The sequence below is a fragment of the Stegodyphus dumicola genome, chromosome 9 (genome assembly GCF_044657685.1).
Source record: "Stegodyphus dumicola isolate Sdum_Otavi_A_Nest chromosome 9, ASM4465768v1".
NCBI classification, from domain to species: domain Eukaryota; kingdom Metazoa; phylum Arthropoda; class Arachnida; order Araneae; family Eresidae; genus Stegodyphus; species Stegodyphus dumicola.
Window position 1 is genome coordinate 91,853,323 of NC_140776.1, and position 26,044 is coordinate 91,879,366.

At 32.4% G+C, this 26,044-nt stretch overlaps 1 protein-coding gene across 2 annotated transcripts in view; it reads left to right on the top strand.

Moving 5' to 3' along the window:
* The first annotated feature begins 23 nt into the window (after window positions 1-23).
* Window positions 24-26,044, top strand: part of LOC118188548 (protein eva-1-like) — a 596,222-nt gene continuing 570,201 nt past the window's right edge. For both annotated transcript variants that reach the window (XM_085823764.1, XM_085823765.1), the window contains exon 1: window positions 24-1,731. In XM_085823764.1, the coding sequence (XP_085679890.1) occupies window positions 1,659-1,731 (73 nt within the window). In that variant the 5' untranslated portion in view covers window positions 24-1,658. The remainder of the gene's footprint in view (window positions 1,732-26,044) is intronic.

Here is a 26,044-nt window from a genome sequence, read left to right on the forward strand (position 1 = left end):
AGCGGAGGCGGAAAAATCGTCTGCTCTTCCTCAGCTTCAGTTCAGTCAGTTCCCTCCTCATCGGTGGGACTCTGCTCTTCCTTAGGCGCACTTCATATAAGTGCAAATCGAATAAATATATTTCAAATTTTTTTTTCGTTTGTCGCTGAGGTGGAATACCACGCGCCAACACTTTCATACTGTTTGGAATTATTTCTCCCCAGCTTTTGTTATCTGAGATATATTGCGAGATTTATTGGATACTTCTATATGGCATCCATCACCGTGTGAATACGAATAATTAAAATCATTAACGAATGACTTCGGAAAGTTGCTATATAGTTTTATTTCAGAAAAACGCTTGATAAAGTAATTTATCAACATTTCGTATCAAAATGCGATTAAGAGGGTGACGTTTTGTGCACATTTGAAAATATTATAAAGAATTGTGAATATTCAGTGAATTATTCATTTGATAGATTCATAAAGATTTCTATTTCTTGATAAAAGGCTGTTTTAGATCATGGTACTTGCATACAGAACTTCTGAAGTTTGTCAGTCTCAGAACAATTAATCTTGATTTATGAATTTGTGGAACAGTGTGTGGATCTTTCGGTTGTCTAAAATTACATAGATAAGGATCTCTGTTATCTTGTAAACTACACACAACTAAATTTGGAATCCCATTATGTTCTGATGAGTCTCAACTGAGGTTAAAGACTTCCAAATTCCTAGGATTTATTTTTGTCTGTAACAGGTGAGGCGTTGTGTCAAGAGGGTTTTTTGCGCGTTGCCACTTTTTTAAGGCTATTCCTTGGGGGAATGTCTATTTATGTTAGTGCAACATCCTGTCCCAAATTGAGACATTTTAAAGAAAACTCGAAGTCATCTGCGGAATCACTGTTCTTTCTGTAAATTTATCTAAGAAATCATTAGTGTGATATTGAATACTGTGAAGTTAAATTAAGCAGTGGATCTTCTTAGCATTCATTGGATACCAACTATTATATGAAGAATAGTAATGAATAAAACGTTCACTTTTAAGAGAATGAAAATAATATTAAAAAGGGTACACAGAATCGAAATTTAGGAAAGAAATTCTAAATTTTACTAACTTATATTTTTTGCACAGCTGTGAAATAAGAGAATGAGCAGAACATTTGAACTCGTGTATGTGCTTCTAAATTCTAAGGATTCATTACCTATAAAGTGATAAAGAATTTTCCTCTTTACCTTTTCGTGTGAATTTGCTGGAATTTTTATAAATGGATTTGAGTCATCCGAATGGATTATCCGTTGAATATTTTAACACCCTACTGGATAAGTAATTTTATAATTAAAAGGCACAGAATTCTTGAAGTTGATATCTAAATTTATATTATATTCTAGACGTATGTGAATTTATCTTCTGACCAAAGAACTGATCTTCGATATCTTTTCCCCAATTTTAGTGTGGATGTTTACTGTATTAGATGTCTCAACCGAAACAATCTGAATTATAATATATGTTTCATTATGTGTGTCAAATTATTAAATAAATAATTTGGGCTTGCAGAGGAAACGCACGATACTTTTTGTAAAGTTATTTAACATATTCATCGCGAACACATCAAGAAGTTTCGAAGTTTGTAATCATTAACCATTTAGCAGCTCCTCAGTTAAGTGTTATTCAAAAGAATATGTGGTGCTATGTGCGGTTGTTTATCTTTTTGGGATTTTTATTAGACATTGCCTCAAGTGGCAGCAATCTCCGTAAGTACCTTTTTCGAAATACTCTTTTTATTCCTTTTTATGTTAAATTTCTGAATCAATATTAATGAAATGAATATTTATGATACAAAAATGAGACATATTTTGTGAAATTCTGACTTTAGAGAATACCTTTACTAGGTGAGTTTAGAATAAGGAAATATTGTGGTAAGTAAGTAATCATGTTAATGAATGTTTCACTCTCTACATAAAAAATCATAGTTGGCAATCATGCATCAAATGCCACTTTATTAGATACATAACGCATATTCTGTAAAGTCCCGCTGGTACAATGCCGTGCTAAGGGAAGAGCTATGCGGGTAGCAACTTCAGTCGTTGGGCTTAATGGAGTAATGAAATCTGGACACAGCCCAGCCTAGCTAACCGACTTTAAGTTGGTTTTTAGACTACCGGACTGCGCCTAGTAATGCCATTTTATAATAGGGTAAGAGACACAGAAAACGTATTTAAAATAATGTTATTTCCTGACGTATCAGAGTAGCGTTCTGTATAGGATCCGATTATATCCTCGCTCACTTCTGCTCTTTTGAGTAATTTTTAAAAGGAAATGCTGGGATAAACTAGAACAGGAAAACCCTTTTAGATCGCAGACTGATGGAATAAATATAAAACTGAAGGATATCCAGAGTATATTCTAGATACAATGCATGTAATGAATATGCCAGATCTTTCTAGTAAAAGTATTATATGAGATTTTTAATAAAAATTTCTCTATTCTTACATAAATGTAAAAGTTGTCTAACCCTGGATTAAACATCTTTTAGGTATACAGTCATTAAGTTATGTGTATGGTACGTACGTATTACCGCGGCTAACTTGGCTCAGTTTGGCGATTTTTATAGAAATAAAGGTGATTCCGTGAATTTTCGGACTGCAGCTTATAATGGATATAGTTTCTAAAAAACTGTTATGCGCAAGGTTGCTAGAGTTTAGGGACTTTCGAAAATTTCGCGACTTCTACTGAGGTGGCTGTGATTATAATCTATATGATTGTGATAAATTATATATCACTGTATGATCAAAATTCTGTACATAGCCAATATCAGTCCGTAACAAAAATTTGACTCTCCTAAACGTGAAATGTTGTACTGTGTGATTTTTGATTATAGTTCATTTATTTGTATCTCTTGAAAATACCGTTATAATCTTAATGTATTAAGTGCAATTTTAAGTTTTTGGATTTAAAGCTTAATTATCTTTTAGGAATATTAACTTTACATACCAAAAATTATATCTTAATGTGCAAATCATGAATCATTGCGTAAAGTTATGAAATCTTGAATTTCTAAATAAGAGCTCTTGTTAATGAAAAATGAAGTTAAACAGTATATTAAAATATAATTATTTAACACAACTTGCATTTAACAGCGTCAGGTTTTAATATAAACCTCATTTCAGTGAATTACTCTCAAGATCAATTTATCATTTTATATGCAGATATTAATTACTGTAATACCACAACTTCAAAAATAGTCCTCGTCTGCGCTAATTTCAGAATGAACTGATATGTCTGGGAAACACTGGTAGTTTTAAATAAGGTATTGTCGCAGTAAAATCATTACATATAAGTTGTTCAAACTTACGGAAACATCTTCAAAAGAGAGTATTACCCAGTATATATGGCACAAAACCCACCGTTGCACAATGCTTGAATCCTACTTTGTAACAGGAACATTTGTATCCCGGGTCATGGTTAGTGGTTTGTAAATCTATTCTTGATACAAAAATTTCTCCTTTTCCTTGAGTAAATTAGCCTCATCACATTTTTCTTTCTTTGACAGACTACGTTAATTCAATGATGATTAAGTCTAATGATTATGGAGGCTGGTGAGCAGCTCTGTCCTCAGATTTTTCAAGCATTTTCAGTTGTATGGTTTCATGTGTTCTTTTCTTGAAAGGTGCAGTTTCCTGGATAAAAAAGGTGTCTTCAGTAATGAATAGCTATGATCCCACGAAATTCTTACACTGTCATAGCTGTTCATACTTCTTTTTCAAGGTGATGATGGAAATTAACGTAATTCATCATACGTATAATCCTCGAAAAGAATAACAGACTTCTATCGCGCTTAACTGCAGAAAGAGGACAGTCTGGATTATAAGATTCTTATACAGTAATCTCCGTACAAACGTGTTCTGCATGTTATGGTTCAGTATAAAAGGTTGATTTATCTAAATGTAATGCATGTTCTGTTGATAAATATTTCACGTTTCATGTCCCTGCTATTACTATATCTATTGTGCTCTCATCCGTGACATCAACAATTTTGCAACAGCAAATCTGCGGTAAATATTTGGTTTATGCAGTTTCCTACGCACTGAATCAAAAGTGGGTTCTCCTAACAGCGAGCAAGTGGTAAAGTCGCTGAACAATGGTAATTCGGTCCCGGGTTCAAATACCGCTGAACGGACTGGCTGCATGGGCGTTTTTGCGGTTTCCCGATGTGTAAAGCATATGCCCGCCAGCTTCCTTTAGAAGATCCTCCTCGAACGCATCCTTCCCTTAGGCAGATAGCCCTTGAGTGCCGGTCCACAACTAAATAAACCAAACCAACTAAAAGTTTGTACTGCAGATGCATATTAAGCTGGGCATTCATACATTCTACGGTGTTCACCGTAAACATCGCGGAAAAACGTTCCGAAGAAAACAAGGGAATAACTTATCTCTGAAGAAGCATTCGTCGTACAAGGGGAAAAGAAAGCCAGAAGAAACGATCTTAGTGCTAAAATATCGTGGTATAAACCATCATTGCTGAAAATAAAGTAGTCCGAAAGCATCGTAGTTTTAAAATATCGTCCTAGAAATCATCGCTGATATGCGTTTTCAGATTTCATAGCATATTTCTAATGCCAACCTAATTTAATAAAAGATTCAACTAATAATTCAACTTTATAAAAGAAGTTACGGTATTATTCGGTTTTGAGGGCCTTAAAAAATCGCCAAACTATTGTTGATGCCAGTGCTGCCAAAAATAATTGCGGCAACCCTAACGCAAGAAAGGAAGTATAGTAGCAAATAACTATTTAAGATTGATGTTTTAAATTAGATGAAAGATTAATTTCATGTAATACTTTTTATTATTATAATTTGTATAAAAAAGGCTAAACATGACTGAATGGAAGCATAAGAGTAAATAACTATTTCGGATCATTATTAAAATTATATAAAAATTGATAAACGTAAGTGAATGGATGCGTGCATCTCTATTTCGCTACCGAGTTATCACTAAAGCATACTTTCATCTCGTTGGTTGTTCAAACATAATGTTCTATAATGAATGATGCCTTTTCTTTGAAAAAAATTTCGGTAAAGTGCAGATTCGCCCACTTATTTGTCTGTCGCTTTTTACAAGGGTAAAATCAATTGGATGTTTGACAATTTTCTTTTACTTTTTAAGTGAAAATAGGTCGATGTGTACATAGATACCGAGTATGTACAATTCTTAAAAACGCGTCAAGCAGTGGGTGATTCTGCACTTTACCCAAAATTTTATTGCACACTTTTCTTCACGGGCAATTCCCAAATTGTTAATTTCGGATAAAAAAAAAAAAAAAAAAATTAAAATCAAAAAAGAATTTAAAAATTAAACTAGTATTTCAATCGCGTCTTAAGAAATATAGAACTATATAAACTTACGCAGTTTGAAATCAGCGCGTGCGCTAGATTTGGCGCGCTGTTAAATGGGCGCGTTTGCTAGATTTGGCGCTTTTGCGCATACATTTTCGCTGCAATTTTTTTACGGTCGTCAAAAAGGAATAGTACCGAAATTACAACTAATTCAATTTTATAAAAGGTTTACTGCTAATCCAAATTTAAAAGAGATTAATTAAATATCGACATTTAAAAGTTAACTACATAACTTTAAAATTCCGTTAAACAACTGTACATAGCATTACTTTTGTAGTCGTTTCAGTTTTTAAATGCTTAATTTTTCTTTTAGTATATTTGCTAAATCATGTGATTTTTTATGGTTTTTGTCTGTTGCCTTGGTCTACAAAACGAACAGAATAATTTTTTGATCATACCGACGATGGGAGAAAAACTATTCATTTTTCTAAAATTTACTACTACATTTTGTATACTTATTCGCAATGCGTATTTTGAATACATATACACATATTTAATAAATCTCATCTATAATAAATATTTTTGGTACTTTTCCATTTCGCCGGCGCAAATCTCGCCAAGCACACTTTATTGGCGACAACATACTGTATCACATAAGAAATGTTTAACAAATGTTAGTTCTAAGACTTTTTTTATTTTGAAGGGATAAACATTTTAATATCATTTAAAATTTTGAAAAAAATCAATAAATAAAGACAATAAACTTGTGAAAAGACATTAATTAAGGAATTTACTATGCTTTCATTATTCAACATACTGTTTCACCTTTCCTAAGCACGTGACTCCAAGTGATCTCATCTACGCTACAAAAATATATAATTCTCTCAGTAATTATCTACATTAATTTAAAGTTGAATCTTAATTTTGAATACAAGTTTAAATGCAAGAATTATTTCAGTTCGTACGAATAATTTACTCAGAAATTTTGTAAAACCGCAGTGCTTTACTTCGCTAGTGCATTTTCATTAGAATTGATGAATTTAACCCTTGACTTTGTCTTTTCTGTATTTTTGCCTTCGGGCGAGCTGCGTGATTGCATCCTAATTGACTAATTACCACGAATGACCTTAGGGCATAAAATTGAACTATCTGGTAAAAATTGTATGTAATTGTATGCCAGTATTGAAAGAAACAATAAATCTGAAAAGAAATGGCTGCGAATTGTTTTGAAAATGAGGCGTAAAAGGTTACCAGCGAGGATATTACGTTCAGCATTAGTTGTACCGTTATTGGCGACTTAAACGCCTGCGCCGGCAAAACGGAAAAGTACCATATTGGGTAATGATTTAATTTTATTGAATATAAAAGCTGAAATTTGTTCTACAAAAAAATATGAATTTTTCGATATTTAAAACATATTTTAAAGACATAAAATTGAAATACTGTATTCATATCATAGGCGAGGTAATATATTTTTAATCGTTCGACAACATTGAATACCACTGAATGTTATGGGAGTCAAACTTGTCCGCAGCATTGAAAAACATGTCTTAGAATGATGCTGATAATTTTTTTAACAGATAGCCGAAGATGTTAATGGATAAATTGATTGATATACGAATTTGTCCTTCTTCACTTCAAGCAAGCATTTTAACATGCGAGGGTCTACGACATCTGTTTGGTTTGCCTAATGGGATTCATGCGCAAGAGTAATAGCAGCCACATTCCCATTTATATAATTTGTAAACTTAATGCCAACGACACAACTTTTAATTCATTGCGTAAATAAATGTAATTCTTAGTATTGAAACTGTTTAATTTCAAGACTTAATTATTTATCAGCATTCCCATGTTTTAGCATTATTATCACCTGGCAGTTACCAGCCGTAACCTAAAATACAAGTAATTCAATATTAGAGTTGTCCGGCTAAAGTCACCAAATTGCACTAAGTGCGTTTGTTAAGTTTCAAAGAAGATAAGTTTTAAATAGCTTCAATTCAATGTTAATTTAAATATATTTTCTGTCTGTAATCTGCGAACTGACGCTGTCTTTCTGCAAAAATTAAAAAATATTTTAATAACTGGCAGTCTAAATTAGTTGTTATGAAAAAGAAATATATATATATATATGTATTGATTTTAATACACCCACGGAGTGTAATTTAACGATATTATAGTAACAGCTAATTCTAAATAATCTGAATTTATTGTTTTGAAATCGCTGAGCTTGTTGATAACAGAATAAATTTGGAAGAGGAATTAAAAATATTTTCTTACGTTTTCCTAAACGGCAACATATTGCCACGTGGAGCATACAAAAATTTTAATTTGGGCAGTGGCAGCACATTTGTTTTAAACTACTGAGTTTTTTGATTAAATAAAAAAAATTGCTTTTTGCCGGGTGCCAGCACACTGTACTTTAATCGCTAAGTTTCCTGATTAAAATATATTACGCTTTGTCGAGTGACAATGCAAAGTTTTCATGTTGTTTAATTTTTAATTAAAAATTACTTGAATTGTCACAAAATATGAAGTAAATAAAAGTCAGTTTTCCCGCCCAACCGGTATGGTATTTAGCGTCGCTGAACTGCCGTGCCGAAGGGCCCGGGCTCGTATCCCGGAGAAGGCATGGATATTTGTAAATGTATAGGATCCGTGCGGCATAGAGGCAATCTTAATATGCGACGAGCTGAAACTCCTCTCGAGAGGTTGGCGGTAGGGAAAGAGGTGTTGCAGATCCTCGGATTCCTGCCCCCCCCGGGGGTGCTCTCCATCAAAATCGGCGGTGGTACTGAGCTAAATCGCAGTGTCAGCTGTAAGGTGCTCAACGCTATTGCCAAACAACAGGTGTAAACTTGCGATCCTTGCCACGAGGAATTTCTTGGGCTTGGGCTGACTATAGGTCAGACAAGTGAGCATTAGCAACAGAAAAAACAAAAACACTTTCGAAATTTGGACTTTGAGGTGCACATGTTTTGAGGTGCACATGACTATGTTAGAGTAGAATTGTTAAGATTTGAGTGCCTGTAGATACTACCGCTTTTCTATGGTGCGATTAAATTTAACAGACAAATATATTGTGATTTGCCCAACGGAAACTCATTTCTTTTATATCAGTTTATAGTGGTTCAGGGAGCAGATATGTTTGTGTAGGAGTGTTAAAGATTTAGTGGCTGTAAATGCTACCGTTTTTTCAAAATGTAATTAAATTCGAAAGCCAAATTTATTGTGTTTTGCCGAGTGGCAATTCACTTCTTTTCATCTATTTGTTATGGTTTATGTAGAAGACATGTTCGAGTAGAAGTGTGGTGGCTCTGGATGCTGTGTTTTTTATACAATGCGACTGAAATCGAAAGACAAATGTTTTGCATTTTTCCGAGTGAAAACTCACACTTTTGATATATGTTTATGGCTAAATCTGAGTTTTCTGATTCAATTTGAAACATAAATATGCCAGACACTGCAGAGCGGCAACAAAAAGTTTACAGATTATTTAGTTTTCAGTGAAAAGCCCCTTAACTTAGCACTGTGACTCTAGAGTTTGCGCCGATTTTTCACAGTGCGAAGAATTAAGAATACAGATCCTTCATTATATAATAATAGATATTATAATTCATGCACTATTAAATTTATCGTATTTTAATAATTACGTGAAATTTTTTAGTTGTCTTTAGTTCTAGTAGTTGTACTCTAAATAACAATTCGGATATCAGTTCTGCGAAAGTTTTTCATAAAGCTTCCTCAGAATGTGAATTAGAAATCTGTACAGCTTTTCAAATTCACAACGTTAATCATAGCATTACTCCAGTCAAGCTCTTCCTAACTTTTTATAATTCTGGTAACTTAAATTTTTCACTTTTCATTATTAGTTTCCTCGCCAGATAGTAATGCATTCGTTTTTGCTTGTTTCCATTCATTATTTTCAATATAAAATACTTGCTGCCTCTACCATTTGTGTATTCTCTTGTGAAGACTGGCAATAATTTTTATAAATGGTAAGCCATTTCTTCGTAAGTATTGGAATAGTACTGGTTGATGAAGTGATAAGCAGTTTCGCTATAAGATGATAAACGATACCCTAGCGCCATTTTAGTTCGCTATATTGTTTTCGAAAATTTATTTTATCAGTCATAAATCTGAAATTTTTAATCAGTAGCTTTTAAAAAGACTAAAGGAGCTTCTGTTCAGATTAGATTTTCCCTTTGATAAATGAGAAATATTTATCGGGTGTCATATAAAAAAAAATGTTCATCGTACTAAAATGATTATCCCTCTTTTATAAAAAACTGACTTGATAAAGTTAAGTCGCACCATTAGTTTATTAAAGATTAAAAAGGAAATGTTACTCTTTCATTAATTTTTCACATTTATTAATTACTTGTTGTAAAGATCGGGAGAGTCGTTGGGCATTATTTCGGCCTGCAAAAATTACCACGGCAAAAAATATGAATTATTCCAAGGTTATTGCGCTTAAGGTACGTAACGTTTGAATTTCTTCGGTAACTTTTAATATATCAACTGTTAAACAATAGGTCATTTTGGAGGTCGATTTGAACATTTATTCCTTCTTAAAATTTCAAAAAAAGGTACTTTTCTGTTTTGCCGGCGCACGGGATAAAGTTGCCAATATTATATAACTGATGCCAAACGGAATATTATCGCTGGTAACTTTTTACGCTTCATTTTCAAAACAAGTTGCAGCTATTTCTTATCGGATTGATTGTTTCTTTCAATACTTGCATACAATTAGAATTTTTACCAAGTGGTTCAATTTTATGCCCTAAGGCCATTCGCGGTAATTAAGTCAATTAGGATGTAATTACACCGCTCACCTGAAGGTGAAAATATAGAAAAGGCAAAGTCATGGGTTAAATTCACCATTTCTAATAAGAATGCACCGGCGAAGTAAAGCACTGCGGTTTTACCTAATTTCTGAGTAAGCTATTCGTACGAATTGAAAAAATTCTTGCATTTAAACTTTCATTTCAAATCAAGATTTAACTTGAAATTAATATACGTAATTACTGAAAGAATAAGATTTTTGTAGTGAGATGCGATTACTTGAGATCACGTGATATGAACCGACGAATTAGGATGAACTATGAAAGCATAATAAATTCTTAAATTAATGTCTTTTAAAAATTTATTGTCTTTATTTGTTGACTTTTTATAAAATTTTAAACGATATTAAAATGTTTATGCCTTCAAAATATAAAAACATCTTTGAACTAACATTTGTTAACATTTTTTATGTGTATATTGTCGCCAATAAAGTTTGCTTGGCGAGATCTGCGCCGGCGAAACGGAAGAGTACCCAAAAAAAACTACTATCTTAATTTGGCGCAGATTTTGAATAAACTTCTTTCTATTTCGAGGGGATCAGACACAAATCCCTTTTCTTCAGGAGCAAAGGAAATTGTGAAAAAATGGGATACGCGATATCCATTTTATATCGAAAGCAGTGGGAGAATCAAGGAAAAAATTATCATAACGCTATTTATCGAGGGGAATAGTAATGAAACGTTAAAACGAACGTTTTAGAATTATGCTAGTGAAACATAGAGTGAAAATTATGTCATTTACTAGAAAAGATCAAGTTTTGTGAATATGAAAATCTTTAAGTAAATGTTCGTATTCTAAAATGCTAAAATTTTGCGGTAAGGAATACAAATCTCTTATTCGAAAGGATAACTAAACAAATCCTCTACATCCAGTCATAGTTGTACTCTAAATAACAATTCGGATATCAGTTCTGCGAAAGTTTTTCATAAAGCTTCCTCAGAATGTGAATTAGAAATCTGTACAGCTTTTCAAATTCACAACGTTAATCATAGCATTACTCCAGTCAAGCTCTTCCTAACTTTTTATAATTCTGGTAACTTAAATTTTTCACTTTTCATTATTAGTTTCCTCGCCAGATAGTAATGCATTCTTTTTTGCTTGTTTCCATTCATTATTTTCAATATAAAATACTTGCTGCCTCTACCATTTTTGAAAGAAAAAATTGCCTCTGAAAAACGCCTGATCTGATCATCTCGAAATCGGAAGAATTTTATTAAAGCTTTTCGCCAAACTAATGTAGTTCTTGCACGTAATTTTAAATTTAAAATTAAATAAAATTTTGCATGTTTCTCCTACAATTCATTTATTACGTTACCTTTACTTTTGAGGCAAAAGAGATAGGAAAGGCGTATCTCTAGAGGTCCCAGATATATTCTCGTTCAGTACCTGTTTCTAGTTATGGCCCATTATCTTTTTTTTTTCAACCGAAAAGCGAAAAATGGCAGAAAATTAGTAATCTGTCGTAGGTTCTATGTCAGTAATTGAAGGAAGATCGCATGTATTAGCTTTCCTCGAAGATATCCATCGTCAGCTTAAAGCAGACAGATATTTTCATGAAGGACGTTCTAAAAGAAATTGATTCATTTGAACGTTATAAATGGGTAGAACCACTAAAATGCCCATGCAGTCAGCTCCTTCGTAGAGATCTGAACCTGGTCGTGCCTGGTCAGCGACTTTCGGCTTCTGTTTTCATAAAATATTTGATTGTCAAGTTGCAATTAATTTTCAGCAAATCCATTTGCTGATAAATGAGAATTATAATATGTAACGGATACATGTTTTTTATTCTTTTAGAAGCATGTTAATCATATTTAAGACAGAAATATCTTCTTTTCGAAACTCTTTTAGGAAGTTTCTATTAAGATCTCTGAAATAAGTAAATGTGATTAACGTTACCTATAGACTTTCTAATTATGAGGGGAACGATTTTATAATAAAATTATATTCGTTACAATTTTGGAATATTTTGCTGTTTCTTAACCTGGTTAATCTTATACCGAAGAAGTAGCCAGAATTAAGAAGCCGGGCTATTGAAAATTAACTAACCAAACACTTTGAAATGTTCTGTAGTGGATACAGTATTAAATGTTTGAAAGCTTCTATCTGTCGTAAATTTTCATTTAATATGACAGTCTATGTTCATAATAGTAAGGCAGTTTTCAAATTTAATTCGGAATAGGAAAATGTTTATCATATTAGCCATCATTATTTCTTTACCTTAAGATACTATAAACAAGATGGATGAGTTTTCCAACTAGTAAAACTTTAATTTTGTCATTTAATTATCGTTTAGGAAATATAACTTATTTTTAATAATTAATTCTCATTAAAATCTCTGGTAATTACCTATACAGCTGTTACATTTCCTGTCTCCGGTAACTTCGTGTCTTTTCCTTTCGTGTTTTAATTAATTTTACTAATTAATATATCAAATTTGTTAACAACATTATGCAGTCAGACCATCAGTTAGTTACTGTTAAATTTTAGTTCTCACAAGAGAATTACATCGTTTGCATTTATTTCGTTGACGTGCCTCGCGAATGATTTATTCATTTCATTTCCTAATGTGTCGAATATAGTATTACGCACAAAAGTAAGCAGTTAAATAAGTTAATATGAAGGAGAAATTTCTTAAAATTATGAATAGGTAGGGGAATGCATTGAAAGGAAACCCACGGCAGCAGATTCAAGGAGTTGCCTCCGTCGTAAATATTTTTACCCTCTCTTCCTTTCAGTTTCAAATGAACACCTTCTTGTATTGCAAACTGTGTTTAATCTAAAGATTAGAAACATTTGTAATCTGATGTTTCCAGATTTTCCTTTACGTTAAACAACGTTACATTATGCTATCAGAATGTTGACCATTCGATTTAAAGTGCGCAGCTGCCGGATTGTCAACAATTAATTCTCGAGTTTCTGCTATTCCAGATGCATAAAAATTTTACCTTTTAAATTATAATAGATATCTAACTCTGTAAAACATTGCTACTGTTTGTGTAAACAAAGCGATTTCAAAACATTGAACGAAATGTGTATTATTATTATTCAGTCGTATTAAGACATTTCTATCGCCATTTACTACACGTTTCCATTATAAACATTTTAATCACATTTTCGTGCATCTGAAAAAAAAAAAAAAAAAAAGAATATCTCTAAGACTTAAAACAAGTATAATAGTCAAGACTTGGAACAAGCAATAGAACTCGTAGGTTAAGTAGGAAAAGAATTTTGTTTGCTTGTGTCCTTAATTGATACTATCTGGTCAGCAAACTAAAAAAGGCTATCAGAATGGTAAAGGCAACCAACTTTTTATTATTACGATTTGTGTTTAATTATGCCTGCTTTTTTTCTCGCTCTGCTATTTCAGGGCCTACTAGTGGAATCTTAGCAGTTCGAAACTTACCGCGCGAACTGGCGGCATGCGTATCTGCGCTGTTATTTGTATGAATAACTTGAATACGAACCAGATTTAGAAATTCCTTAACGAAGGCATTCTTTATTATTATTATTATTATTATTATTATTATTATTATTATTATTATTATTACTATTATTATTGCCAAGAATTCATGAGTGATAATAATAATAGTAGTAATTCTTGGCATAATTATTGCTATGATTTACTACTATTATTATTGCCAAGCTCACTATTTAAGTTAAAAAGGAAATTCATTCTGCACCATGAAAATGTTACTTACGTATCAGCGCAACCACCATGGTGTCATTTGGCGATTTTATAAAGAAGAAAAAACGGTGATACTGTGAATTTTAGGATTGGAGCTAACGATGGTTATGGTTACCTAAAGAACTGTTATGTGCATGCTTGCCAGAGTTTAATTACATCTCAAATTTTTGTGGCTTCTACTAAGGTGGCTGCAATTAAACGTAAGTATCATAAAATGTAAAATTAGGAACTCTTACATTAATACACAGTAAGAGATATTTGTTGTTTCTTTACGTAATGATAATGGATTGAAATATGAAGGCAATATATGTAAATATTATATATTGAAAACGGTGCTCGTAAATTAAAAGTTCTTTTTTGTCCTAACTTTTTATTTCTGAAAATATTTTTCAAAAATCTAAATATGATATACGATCAGAATGAGTAATCTTGTAATTCACTGCTGTGTTAGAAAATGCATTTCTTCATTTAGATCCATTACATTTAAAAGTAAAGTCTTTAATTTCTCCCCCCCCCAAATGCACTTGGTATCATAGTAAGGAAGATAAAAGAGTCGAAAACGTGTATGAAGACCTTTGAGTATCTTAAACTTTGATTGCAACATACTCAGTGATAAAAAAAAAATGAATTTTCGGTTCGCTGCTGAAGCATGTGTGAATTTTGCCAGCATTTTGGCGCCATTAGCTGCCACCTGCAGCTTGGCGGACAGCCAACTATATTAAGGTTGAAACAGATACGTTCCGGGGCAGCTGTACCAAAATGCACGATTGAAAAGCAAGATATGTAACATAAATAACTGCAGCTGAAGCCTGCATTACGCCAATTACGATATGTTATGATGAATTGGCTTGATAGCAATGTTTATATTTTTACTTTTCTAAGCTAAAAGTTACTGGATTAACATCGTCAGATGTCTTTCGGCTTTCAAGATTTTTTTTTCGGGGGGGGGCTATCAAAAGGAAATTTATAATATTCACATTCACTTTTATTTTTTCATTTTTATCAGCTTAAAAATCTCAAGTTTGTTATATTTTTATTTACAAAAACGCACGTCTTTCATTCGTGAATGAATAATTTTCAGATTAGCTGCTGCGGAGTTTAAGAAAAGTAACATGGTTGTTAGCAAGCTGCCTAAGAAGTGTGTGTTATGTGAATCTGTATTATACGAATCAAGGAATTTGTAAAATAAATAATTAAATAAAATGGATTAGATTAAAAAGGTATACCGATATTCCAAAATGCTTCCTTGATCATCAATATTAATAGCTATTAAACGAGGACGTTTTTCTTTTCTCGAAATTTCCTCACCGCTCTTCAGAGTATCTTGCTTCCTGTGGTCTAAGTTTTCGCAAAAAAATCTATTATTTTCGACTGGCTGCTTTTATCTGAGAGCTTTCATAAATTTAGTTATAAATAATGAAGTACTTGTGTGGTTGGGTCTTAAATTCTGTGCTTCTTTTAACGGAAAGATCTTCTAGCTGAAAAATTCGCATATACAAAACTGTACATACTACAACTCAAGAGAGAATTTTAATGCAGGTAATAGTTAGTAAAAAGCCTTCATACTCCTTATAATAATTAATTAACCAACTAGTCCCTCAATTGATGAGCTTATTTATACGCTGTACTACATGCATATAAACAGATCTGTGAAAAGAAAAAAAATGTATGTGCGTGTATATATAATTAATGGTACTTTTCCGTTTCGCCGGCGCAAAACTCACCAAGCAGACTTAGTTGCCGACAGCATACAGTACACACATAAAAAAATTTAGTTCTAAGAATTTTTTTTTTATTTTGAAGGCACAAACATATTAATATGATTTAAAATTGTGTAAAAGGCCAATAAATAAAGACAATAAATTTCTAAAATAATATTAATTTAAGAATTTACTATGCTTTCATGGTTCAACATCCTGATTCGCCGGTTCGTATCACGTGACCCAAAGTGATCTCATCTCACGTAAAATACAAAAATTATTGTATATATATTATAATTATTGTATGTATATTTTGTTCATAATATACTGTTTCTTCAAGGCTGGATTTCTCTTCCAAGAGTGCAATTTTTTGTTGTAATTCATGTTTGTTTTAAACTTTAGAAACATTCTATGTCGCGTTCATTAAAGGACTGTTTAGTGAACATGTCCTTTAAATTTCTATGTTGCTTCATTCTCAAATTAGACACAAAAAACATGCTGTTCTTTAATTTTTGGAGGGCAGCGTACATTGGCATCTGTGGAATGGTAACTTTACGATAACCCTATACATATAATTTATTGTTGAAACACTGAAGTAAATTTAACGATTTATTGAACAACTTCAAAAGATGATTTAAATTATAACATTTAAATGGGCTATCTAAAATTATAATCATTAAATTTCTTTGATGCAAGAAAAACTTCCAGAATGAATTTGTTGAAAAACTAAATTGATAGTGTTAGAAACTTTGAGTCTATTTACAACGAATATTACTGCTGTTCATGGTTCAAGCTACTAGAGTTATCCATTGCAAATCGAACACCGGATTTACTTATATAATAATATAAGTATTGCATCATGATGCAAAAGAAAATTCGATCTGCAGTGTATTAAAAATATAAACATTTCTGTTAACGTTTAATAATTTGCACTTCATATTACTTTTTGTGTATTTGAAAATTCTTATTTCTGGTCTAATTCAGTATAAAATCAATTCTCTCAGCAGTTAAGAGAATCACATTAAAACTTACGAAAATGTTGATTTTTTTTTTTTTTTTTTTTAAATTCGTTTGGATGAAATCCTTTCTTGAGAGACTTCAAAATCCTCATAAACTAAAAACTGTTTTCTTTAACTTCTAACTTGCCCAGATCTTCATGTTCAGGAACTTTTATATGCCATTATTTAAAATTTTAAGATATTTCAGTGTTCCCGGAAAATTGTCTAATGCTAGGGAATAAAAAATCAGTAAAAACACACGGGGGGGGGAATCCTTTGCTTTGAACTCATAGAAATGTTAAATAAAAATGCGGCTTTGCATGTAGCTGATTTAAAGATTTATATTAATTATATTGTAAATTGTATTAATGGTAGTTTTATGTTTAATAACCGGATGCCAGTTTTGATCAAATATTTATTATTTTGTTAGGCTTAGATATAACCCCCACGTATAGCTTAATTTAATCAATGATATTTGGATTTGTGTAACTCTATGTTTAGATTCGAAATCAAATTATTTGCGCAGCAGGCATCTTAAATGATTTACTAAGCACATAATTTACAAATGACATTTTCCTTAATTTTTACCAGCAAATTAAACAGTCTGATTGGATGGTTGCTTTCTGAGAGAGAGCGATTTGAAGCTGGCTTGGGAAAAGTGCTAATTATTGTTTCCTCCCAAATGTAGGAGAAGTAATTAAATTCAGAAATGATGCATATCTCTTTAACTGGAAAATAGTTAGACGTTTTCTATGTATTTATCTCTGGGATTAAGTACCGTTGAATCCCAGGAGCCGTTCTGAGTGAAATTCAATTTCTGACAGTTGTTTTAGGTGGTGTCTTCAGCTATTAAGAGATTATTAAGAATTAAACCAGAAAATGTTCGTTTTCTTCTATTACTGCGGGATGATAAAAACTACAGAGCATTTGTGTTCATTTCTCGTCGTTAAATTCATCATCATAAGACATGCGCAATGAATCAGAGATTAAGCTGAATAGAAATAATTTATGGCTTCGTGATTTGGGGATTATTTGAAACAGAAAATTAATATCTTATTTCGAAATATTTCGAATTCCAAGGTGGTCAGCTGTGCATGGAATGGATGTTTGGATGTATAAAAGTGAACAGACATCTCGTTGTTTATTTCAGAATATGGCTCTGTATATTCTACTCGATTCAAGACATCTCTTAATTTGCTTTATCTGACGTGTAGGACACATTTTACTTTTGCAATCATCATCAATGGATGATGATGATGCAAAATCATCATCATTTGACGTCAAGATTATGCTTAGTGATCCCTGAGGCTCCAGGGATCATACTCCTTTTATAAAAACTTTTCAGTTTTAAGACAGATAATTTTTAATGTAAGATAAATTAACTTGTAATGACATTAAGTTATTTCGAAACAAAAAAGATGAAAAATTAGCAATGCCCTCGCCAGGACTCGAACCTCTGACCTCTCGAATACGCGTCGAGTGTGCTGACCACTACACCCCGAAAGCATGCTAAGAAGACGGGAGAAATACCTTATATACTCTTTTCTAAAGGATTATTGAACTGATTCGACTGGGAATTATTGAACCCAGTCGCCAAATTCTGGTACCGTTGCCTCCTATGAAGGGTCAAAGTGTTTTACATGCATGCTTTCTCCGGGATTCGAACCCGAGCCCTTTGGTATTGCAGTCAGGATTCCCTCACCACTATACCTTCTGGGCTGTTTTTCGAGCGTATTTAATCTGAGGTTTTTGAATCTTTAGTTGAGAGAGCTCTGGCAAGCGTGTCTTCTGTTGGTAATTTCGCTAGCTCTATTTAAATGTAATATTCCAACTCTGGTATTTTTGCCAGATGATTCTTTAATTGTGCGCGCTAGTAAAATAACTAAGCCCGCTTGTTCTAGTAAATGTATAGCATTATACTATGTTATCAGCATCTGAATTGCATTGTCTGTTATTGCTTAATTTAAACAACTACGAGAAGTGGTTTCAGTTGATATTAAAATAAAATCGTTGTTTTAAACCTTCTTCATTACTTTGTGATTTGTTCGGACTTACCGATAACTCCTTATTTTGTCTAATAGAATCTCCAGGAATTAATATTAGTTTCCTGTTCAGTAGCAACATTGCAGCTTCCTGAGCAAATCCTTCAATTATAAAAGAAGGTAAGTTATAGAACGCCTTCGGTAGTATCGCAGGTTATTTTCACAACAGTGTTTACAAGGAATTATCGCCTTTCTCCGTAAGTACTTCCAGAATGTAATTATTAGCATGTCTGGCTAGCTATCGGAAAATCCGTAATTCTAATCCCGGAGAGAGTAAAGTTTCGTTTTTCGAAAACGCTAATAACCCTATGACCTTCCTAATAATCTCTGAATAAAATGCAGGAATTTTAGTTGTGCTACAACGGTTCTGTGCATTATTTAATTGCTGATTCATTTCAACTAACGCACAGAGGATGTATTAATAGCAAGTTCATTTAATGCGATTATGAAGAGCTTAAGAAAACTATCACGGAACTTTTTGTCGTATTAACCGGGAAAGAAGGAAAATCGGAAAATAAGGTGTCGGGATGTTACTATGTCGACAATCTTTGTAAAAGCGACGTATATCGATTATATATTGCAACTAATAGTAATTTATATAAATTAATCGTTACATATGTTTTTATCTTTATACATATATACTTCCAAGCGGATATCTACAATCTCTCAATGTTAATTTTGTTAGTTATTGTTTAAATTTAAGATTCAGCCAAGATGCCGCTATCTGCTGTATTTATGTTTTAAAACATTTTGAATTTTAAAAGAAGAAATTGATTTTTTTATTGATTTATCTTAATTTATTTGAACTGTGGCATTTCCGGATTTATGCAATAAACTATCTGAGCACTGATAATAAAGGCTCTGATACTGAGTCGCAATATGTCCTTGGCTTATTCCAATAGCAGGGCACCCGCCGATTAGAACCATTGGTTTTGGAATTATTTAACCAATGACATTCAGTTTCAGCGCTTTAACCATGCATCCTGTGCTAGTAAATTCATGATACGTGTGCGTTATGTGATAGCCTATACGATGGGGCAAGCATACTGGAATGTCATTGAATTACATCGCTGTTAATGGAAAGTGGTACAACGCAGCTGAACTCGATTTTAATGATTTACTGAGAATCGACAGTAGTTCCTCAGAACGTACTACAACGATTTCGAACGCTAAACTCAATAAGGCTCGCATTATTAAATTCATTTGTGGAGCGAAATGAATATAATTTAAACACAAGTAGTAAAAATGTGATTTTCCTCATAATTAACTTCAGTCACATATTGTTTTAATGCCAATATAATTTGCAAACTAAACTTTCGTATAAATCATTATTTTGAATTTTTAAAAGGTTTGGATGAATTTTTTATTTCAATGATTTTAATTAATTCGGAGTAAAATATATATATAAAAAAGTTTTTACAAAATGAGCTTTTATTTAAATACATTATTAAACTAAAGTAAAGCAAAGATTTATCGTATTGTTGCGTGCGTATGTGTTCGTAATACTTTGCCTTCCAAACGTTAAGGAACAACATGTTTCTTGTGTCTCATTTGAGAATGAAGCAACATAGAAATAAGAAATTTAGAGGACTTGCTAACTAAATAGTTTTCTAATGAATGCGACATGGAATGTATCTTCAACACAAGCATAAATTAAAAAGTTTATCACAAACATGAACTGCAACAAAAAACTCCGTTCTTGAAGAAACATTACATTGCAGTTTTTTGGGAAAACATGTGGTGATACTATTACAAAAATTGGTTGCCCTAAAGAATGTATCCATCCCCAGCTGCAGTATATTGGCGACAGCGACGTTCCATGCTGTCAATTAAGTTGTCAGTCAGTGAAATGGGAAGCAACGGCTAGACATGGAGTGATCCTTGTTCAAGTTCTTCTAATGACCTTGGAGGAGAACTTAAAGCTGCAACCTGGTAGTCCCAAGATAGTCCCAAAGATGCTGTATCGGATTTAGGTCTGAGGATTAAGCTGGCCATTCCATCTGCAAGATATTTTTCAGCAATCCGAGCTTGGTGTGGTCGCGCATTGACGTCCATCAGAAGAAATCCAGGACAATAGTAGCGGCATATGGGCGTACGTATTGTTAAAGGATCTCTTCTCAATACCTCACACTCGTCAAGCATCCTTCATGGAACACAGCAGATCAGTGTGACCACCCAGAGAGATCCCAGCCCAAAGCATTATTTCATCACCTCTGTAACTGTGTCTTTCCACAATATGGGATTGGTTATATCTGGTGCGTTGTTCTTCCCAGATGAGCCGACGACCTGAATCACAGAGTGAACCTGAATTCTTCATTGAAGAGAACATATATCCATTATTGAGTGGTCCAGAAGACGTGTTCTCTTGCCCAACATAAACGGGCATCTCTGTGTCTTCCGGTCAAGGGGACACAAACAAATGGTCGTCTTGCATACAGACTTGTATTCTGCAGGCATCTGCGCATTGTTGTAATTGAGATTCTTGTTCCTGTTGCCACTAAATGATCTTCCGTAAGCTGAGGCACAGCTGTGTTGCTCCTCTTTCGGGCTGAATGAGTTAAACAACGGTCTCCCGCAGGTATTGTAAAACGGATTCATTAGTCGGTAAACCACACTGCCAGAGACATTGAAACGTCTAGCAGCATTAGCTTGTTACATCCCTATTTCCATTCATCCGATCGCCCACCACCTCAACGAATCGGGCAAACGACTTCTCCTGAACACTGATAGACTCTCTTTGATACTTTCAACGAAATTGCTAATAACAGTTGAAGATCAACACATGTAAAGAAAACTTACAATTTTTGCATTTTTTCTCCAACTCCTATATAAGTATCCATTTCTATAAAATAAAAGTGTTAGCTGTTTCTTTCCTTCTTTTTTTGGCATGTATTTTCTTAAACTTCGTTATTATCATGCATATAAACTGTGAATTTAAAAGTTACTGGCGTCTTTGTAATGGTCAGCTTCGAAAAACATGCTGTTTCTTAACTTTTGGAAGGCAGTATTGATTGAATGCACGAGTACCGATGATAGTTAAATAAAACTAATTTTTACAAAAATATATAATTCACAGTTCTGGAACTTTCCACAAATTTAGTCGTGCAGCTCTTCACGGTATCACAGAGTGCAATCAGTAGTTAGACTTCAAATTACTAAGAACGTTAAACACAAAGCAGTACAAAGCGCATCTAAACAACGAAGATCAGAGGGTTATCTCAATACTACGAATTCAGCCCTGAACTAACAACTACTACTCCGAAATTGATGCGCTCTCTGGTATTATACAGTTTTCCCCTTACCTCCGAGAAATCTCTAGTATACGTCTCGAAAGTACTGGGAGGAATATGAGGGTCACATATGGTTACAGCTACTTATAGCATCAATCAGATTTATTCAATTACAATACCCAATGCTGCCATACATGGATCGGACAAAAAATGTCATCAAATGGCCACCACGTTCTTCGATTTTTGACAACAAAATTTAGTCCTCAAAAACCATCGCCAGCTTGGCAATTTCTCGCTAATTTATTGAGATAGCTATTTACTGAATGTTAAGCAGACCTGCCCATGTATTCGTACTTTTCCGGCAAAGCATCACCTCTTTAGATTTTTATGTTACATTATGCAAAACAAAAAACAAAAAACAAAAAAATGAAGGCTTTTAGATTTTATATTATGCCCAAAGGGACTTTTTTTAACGTTTTGTGTGTTACTTTCATTTATTAAGTATCATGTTCTTCGCATTTAAACCATAAAATTCAATCCAACAGCAATATCAGAAAATATTTAAAGATAGAGATTAATCTTTAATATTTCCGGTATGCAGGCTCGTAAGCTGGAGATAAAAATGTTTTCTTTTTCACCGTACATTGTTTCCATTGCTCGCTTTGAAATCGTTGAGTTTCTTAATGAAAAACTCGTAAATGCTTTACAAAGTGTGAAATAAGTAATAAAACAAATTCCAAATTCGGGCTTCCAGATGCCTATGTTCGGGTGGAGACGTATGTTATTGAAGTTTTGATGGCTCTAGGTAACATTATTTTATCACAATGCGGGAAACATACATATATTTATGCAGATTCTTCATTATTTAATTTCTTTAAACATAATACAGGGCGATAATATTTGGTGGCAACAATTTCAAAAGTGATGCACCGTTTATAGTGAATCGACGCAAACGCCAAAACGAAATTAATAGCCCTTCTGAGCTAATGCTCCTTTGGGTTAAAATTCACTAAAATTATTTATAGAGGTGCAGAATTCGTAACAATATAGTTCAATAGGAAATGAAAAAGAAATTGAAAAATTTTCTTTACAAAATTCATGAATAATTTAATTTCACGAGTGATAAAAGCGCAGAAGTGGCCTTGATAAATTTATAAGGATAATAGCTTCTACTTTTGTCAATGCAATTCGGTTATTCCATTTCCTTATTTAGGCGCTCACAATTTTATTAATCGTGTAATACAATTTTAGATGAATTTTGTAAAGAAAATTATTTAATATATTGTTCTTATTAAACTATATGATAAGTTAATTTTCTTCTTTTAAGTCATTAATGATTTTCTAAGTTTTAAGTAAAAGCCTGTATTATAAAAATACTTTTCATATATTTTTATTTTTAGTTCAGAAGGGTTACTAATTTCGCTTTGGCGTTTTTGCGTTGGTTCACTTTAAATGTCGGTTCACTTTTCAAATTGTTGCTACCGAATATTGGAGTCCTGTAATATTTAAAGGAATTAAATAATGAAGAATCTGCATAATTGTATATATGTTTCTCGCACTGTGATAAAACAACGGTACCTAGAGCCATTAAATTTTGAATAATGTAATTTTCCACTGAATATGGGCATCTGGAAGCCCGAATTTGAAATTTGTTTTTTTAACAGTTTAATATTTTGTTACACTTTAACGAATTTTTGATTAAAAAACTCAACGATTTCAAAGGGAGCAATGGGAATACTTGTATGGAAAAAATTAAATAAAAATAACATTTTTTATCTCCAGCGAGCGAGACTGTGTATTGGAATTTCTAATGATATTCTCATTTTAAAATTATTTTGCGATATTGCTGTTGAATTGAACTTTATGGTTTAAGTGCGAAAAACATGATATTTAATAAATAAAGGCAACACAGAAAACGTTACATAAACGCCCCTTTGAGCGTAATGTAAAATCTAAATGCTTTCAGATTTTTATTTTTTTAGTCGCTGTGACAATTTATTAATTAATTATTCAACTGAAAAATCATTTTTCAGCAATGAATAATCACATTTTTACTTCCAATAATTCTGTTGCGTCAAATGGTAAAAAAAGAAAGCTAGCGATTTTATCAAACCGTTGGAGAGAAACCACATAAAAATTTCATAAAAACTTCGTTTAAAAGAATTTTCCACTCTATGCGATGATGCAAAGAGTAAATTTCTGAAAGTTTTGGCTTGTTCGCTAAGCGTAGATATATGAAAAAGAGAAACACAGTTTAAACATCAAATACAGAAAATTTAACTGCAGTGTCATCCGCTTATTATTAAAATTACTTCATTTCCAAAAGTATTTGAGTTCATAAAGCGGCTGAGTTTAATAGACAGTGATTTGCGTACTACGAACAGTAATGTAATTTTTATAGTGTTCTAGCAAAATAATAACTAACAAATAATTCATAAATTAATTCAAAAATAATTAAAAATTAACACTAAAATTAATTTATGAAATTTTAAAATTCATTTAAAACTTTTATTATAACAATATTTTTAATTACGTTCTTGATGAAATTTTATCTCTTAGGAACAACTATTCGTTCTGTGTTTGTTTGATATCTTTCAGCAACAATTCTTCAATTGTATTTCAGTTTCGTAAAACTGCTGACAACTTTTCTGAGCAGCACTTTTCAGTTTTGAAATTCTTATAATCTGCAGTGCGTTCCTCGATTCAGTTGATGATGGGATGTCACCTCTTTTTTCTGTATCACTTTCGCTTTTTGTTTCTTCAATTCTCTTAACGCTTTCGTCGTCAATTTATATATATATATATACGTTATCTCAATATCGTTGTGAATTGATACAACACGTTCTAAAAATGAATCTTTGTAACTTCCATCACTGATGCTAAATCATTAGATATAGTTTGAAATTCATCTGAAGTTTCTTATACATAAAAAATTGGTACTTTTTAAAAATGTTTTAACTCAATTTACAAGATTAACTTCCTATAATATGCGCAGTCTATTTTTGATTGTCCGGCCATCCTTGCTGAATTGCCAAAAATTTGAGTCCAGAGGACCGAACCTCTATGATGATAACTTTTCTCAGATTGCCAGGGCTGTCATCTTCGCCCATGGCACTATTTGAATAATTCTCTTGAATAGGCATTAGCATAGACACGATAACAACAACTTTAGTATTTTATTATTTTTAACTCTTATATAATCCCTAGTGTACTCCAGCATACTGTAGCATTTTGCCCCTAAAATAAGACAACCCGATTCTGTCATACCAATTTCTAAAACAGCCCTTTGCTGTCAAGCTGAGGAATACTCATTGAGTTCATTAATGTTGAGTCTAGTTCTTTGTATATTTGTTCTTTGTATTGTTATCGTTCAGTGACCTTTGTTACGACAATGATGGAACCAAAATAATAAAAATGACAAATTTTATTTAATGCTAAAAATCAAATTTATAGTTTGAAATATTGGTGTCAGATTTCACAGAAACCATAAAATACTCGAGATCATTTTAAAATCTGTTTTGAAATTTATTTCAGACAATCTTAATTTGATGTATTTTTAAAATTGAAACATAAGGAATTAGTTGTTTAAATTTTGTTACTCTGACAGTTATTCAGCTGAGTTATTCACAATCGACACTAATCACCTCATAAAGCACTTGCCGCCTACCATCTTTCTGCATAAGTGCATTTGAAGTTAATTCCTTATTTTTATAGCTGCTTACGTGACATTTTCTGCACTTTGATGCATTCTGTAGAGTTTCATTGTAAATGTCATTTGGATAAGCACTTTGTTGCTTGTCACTTTTATATTCTAAGTAGTTTAAATTCTTTGTCGTCTTTTGTCTTCTTGAAACCCTTCAGCCGTCTTCTGAATAAATGCGCGTTTTGAATTCGAGTTATTTTTTTCCTCTTAGTATGATTTAAACATTTGTTTCTTTTAAGTTTTAAAATATTATTAAATCATTAAATTAAGTAACGTTTTAGTTCTGTTTCAGCGATTCAAGATTTTATTTTAATTTAATCTACTATATGAATGGCGTTTTATATTATTGTATGAATTAACAATAATGAATTATAATAACAATTTTGTATGAATTAACTGTTAGAATATTCTTGGTTGGAAACTGAAGTACACAAATGTGAAATCTTAATGGTGAAATATTTTCATTATATCCATTTTATATAAGATTTTTCCAATTTTTTATATTGTAAAATTTTATTTGAACGGGAAAA